General features: G+C 46.3%; 1 protein-coding gene across 1 annotated transcript; it reads left to right on the forward strand.

Moving 5' to 3' along the window:
• The first annotated feature begins 565 nt into the window (after nt 1-565).
• Nucleotides 566-1,908, forward strand: LOC113324339. Its single transcript, XM_026572655.1, has 2 exons — nt 566-1,101; nt 1,314-1,908. Exons 1-2 carry the CDS (start codon nt 566-568, stop codon nt 1,906-1,908), a joined length of 1,131 nt encoding a protein of 376 aa, XP_026428440.1.
• The last annotated feature ends 1,720 nt before the right edge of the window (nt 1,909-3,628 follow it).

Raw genomic sequence — 3,628 nt, forward strand, 5'->3', positions numbered from 1 at the left:
AGCCAGCGCCCCCGCGCGTGGATCTGCCAATAGTCACAACCAATCCGCCCCCTCTAATCTATACAGTGGACGAAGGTCACACGATGGCCATTGGAGGGCAGGCGCGAACCGGAACCCCAAATCAAGGATCGAACCATACCCCCCAACTGATGGCAAAGCTCGAAGAATCAAAGAAGAACCAGAAGGTGTACGCAGAAGCAGTGGCACTGCTAGCTCGAGAAAATCAGGAGCTCAAGGATAGGATAGCCCAAAGCATAGGAGCGACGCACCAGCATGACGAAGCAAACTCAAAGGCATCGGAACCCATTCGTGATCGAAGAATCATCCTGACAAACACCAACAATTCGGAACCGTTAGATCGAAGACCCGTCAGAGAAAGTAGACCATCTAACCCAGACTATGTCCCCGAAGATTCAGATTATTTCGATAGTGAAAACCAAAGATCAAGACGATCCACGACAAAAGACGATCAACAGCGGGCGATCGAGGACCTTCGTGCGGAGATGATGGCTGAAATCAAGCAGTTAAAAGCTAGACAAGGGGGGGTGGGAGACTAGAGGAAGTGATGACAAAAGCTAACACCACGCTGCTGACTCACCACTTGGCCAAATCGCTTATCCCTCAAAATTTTCCCGTTCCAGCATTCGAATGTTATGATGGATCCAGCGACCATGCAGCTCATCTTCGATACTATAATCACATTTTAGCCCGATGGGATCAAAACGATGCAGTCCTCTGCAGATATTTTCCTTCAAGTCTAAAGGAATCAACACTATCTTGGTTCGACAACCTACCGTCAAACTCCATCGATTCCTACAACCAGCTCACTGAGAAATTCTTAGGGACATACATGTACAACAAGGCTGTCAACGCCGGAATGGACAGGCTCTTCTCATTAGCCGTAGCTTACAAGGAAACGATCAGGGAATACACCGACAAACGGCACAAAATTTGTCAAACTATAGGGAACGTAGATCCAGTGGTCAGCATCAACTGTTACAAATGGGGATTAGACAGAATGAGCCCACTATTTGTGGAGATTCACGGAAGTGTACCTACGATTGAAGGAGACCTTCGAGTGATCATCGAAAAGCACGCCAGGTTAGAAGAAATCCAGCGGGAGAATCCCAGAGCCCAAACTCAAAGATCTCATCGAATGAACTCAGTAGAACAAGCTAGCGGATCAAAGAGGGGCGGTTCAACTGTCCTAACGAAGATAAGAGAGGACGAAGGGATGATCGTCGACGCGACGACCGAAAATTCGAAAACTAAATCCTTACGAAGATCAACACCAACTACACTCGCATCCTAAGGGAGATTAAGGATCGAGAGAACTTAGAGCGCCCTTGGTCCAAAGGGAAGCAGCCACCACGATCCGAAAAATCTAGAGACTACTGTGAGTACCACTTCTTCGACGGGCATCAGACTGAAAAATGCAAGAACCTCAAGATAATGATTCAAAAGCTGATTGACGTTGGTGACCTCAAGCAATACTTACAGAAGTACGACACCAAAGAGAGGGCTAAGCGAAGCAAGCAAGTCCAGCTACCCGAGGGTAATCGCACGCTCCACACTATCTCATGCTCTGAAGCCACTGGACCATCACTAACTTCCCAGATAGGCAAAAGGTTAAGGAAGCAATTTGAAGATTACTGTGAGTTGTATAAAATTGATGGAGCAGAAGTGGAGGAACACGAACAATGGATGAACGCTCCAATAACTTTCGATACTGAGGATGTAGAGGATGAGATGGAGGATCACAACGACCCCTTGGTTCTCACATTACCCATTGCGCGGTGCAATACCAGGAAGGTCCTCATAGATGGAGGGATCTCGGTCAATGTACTGTTCTATGACACGTTCAAACGAATGGAGTTGAATGACGAACAGTTGATGTCTTCGTACTAAACCATATACGGATTCAATGGGGACCCAACGAAGCCTTTGGGAGACATTGTGTTACAAGTAAACGTGGGACCAATGAAGGTTGATACACGATTCAGCGTAGTGGAAGCTCCTTCTCCTTACAATACCATCATCGGCCGAAGATGGGTACACAAGCTCAAAGGGGTAGCAGCGACCTATCATCAATACCTTAGATTCCCAACACCCGAAGGGGTAATAAAAATAAAGGGAGATCAAGTAACCGCTTGAGAATGTCAGGCTATACAAAATCATCTCAATAACGAGCAAGATGAGAAGCGTAAATACTGAAGAAACCGAAACAAAGAAGCTGCCAAGGAGAAAGCAATTGACCTTTATCTCGAAGATATCTCCGGAAGAAGTCTGACGAAGGAGAGCATCATTCTAACACCGAAGTATGTACCTCCACAGCTAAGGGGGCTGAAGAGCCTACCAACTAGCAATTAAATAACGTCCCTCTCCTAGGGGAACCGAAGCCTACATTCACATCTGTGGAACCTGTGAAGGAGATCAATATAGGGACCAGAGATAACCCGAAGATGATCAAAATAGGGACTTTAATGGACAAAGAAAGAAAAATGGCTCTAATCAAGCTACTCATGGAGTACGCGGACATCTTTGCGTAGAAGTGAGGAGACATGCCAGGAATTGATCCGAAGATAATTCAGCACGAACTCCGTATAAAGCCGGGTACGGTCCCCTTCAGGCAGAAAGTACGAAAAGTAGCGCCGGAGTACCACCAAGCAATTGAGAAAGAGCTTCGCAAACTGTTAGAAGCAGGGTTCATCAAGGAAGTAAAGTATCCAACATGGATCTTGAACATAGTCATCGTATCGAAGAAGAATGGAGGAGTAAGAATATGCATCGACTTCACCAACCTCAATAAGGCTTGTCCGAAGGATAGTTACCCCCTCCCAAGCATCGATCAGTTGGTAGAAGTCGTTGAAGGGTATGAAGAACTGTCATTCATGGATGGATATTCTGGTTACAACCAAGTAGCCTTGGCGGAAGAAGATCAACAACACAAAACCTTTTACATACCGCACGACCTCTATTGTTACAAAAGGATGCCCTTTGGACTCAGAAATGCAGGGGAAACATACCAAAGGATAGTTGATGTTATCTTCAAACCATGGATCGGGAACACTCTAGAAGTCTACGTCGATGATATGCTCGTCAAAAGTAAGTTGCGCAAATACCACCATCGAGACTTGAGGTATATCTTCGAAGCAATGAGGAAACACAGCATGAAAGTGAACCCAGAAATATGCACATTCGGCGTCACCTCAGGAAAATTCCTTGGATATCTAGTAACAAAGAGAGGCATTGAAGTGGATCCCTCCAAGATCCAGGCCATCGTAGAAATGTCGTCCCCAAAGAGCCTGAAAGAAGTCCAGAAGCTCAATGGAACCCTAGCGGCTCTGGGAAGATTCATCGCCAGGTCATCGAAAAAATGCAAACATTTCTTCAACATTCTCAAAAAAGGGAGCAAATTCGAATGAACCACCGAATGCGAAGAAGCCTTCCAGAAGATAAAAGAATACCTGGATACGATCCCGATCCTCCAAAAACCCGATCTTGATGAGGTGTTGGCCCTGTACGTAGCAGCAACCGAAGATGCGGTGAGCGCGGTCCTTGTCAAAACCAACACGAAGGTTGAGCAACCAATCTACCACGTCAGCAAGACTCTCAACCCGGCGGAAAA

Source organism: Papaver somniferum, chromosome 11 (assembly GCF_003573695.1).
Source record: "Papaver somniferum cultivar HN1 chromosome 11, ASM357369v1, whole genome shotgun sequence".
Taxonomy (NCBI): domain Eukaryota; kingdom Viridiplantae; phylum Streptophyta; class Magnoliopsida; order Ranunculales; family Papaveraceae; genus Papaver; species Papaver somniferum.

Excerpts from the sequence above, each read along its gene's own strand:
- LOC113324339 (XM_026572655.1), top strand. The coding sequence starts at position 566 with ATGACAAAAGCTAACACCACGCTGCTGACTCACCACTTGGCCAAATCG. Across the intron at positions 1,102-1,313 it reads ATCATCGAAAAGCACGCCAG|GGAGATTAAGGATCGAGAGA; the intron begins GTTAGAAGAAAT and ends TCGCATCCTAAG.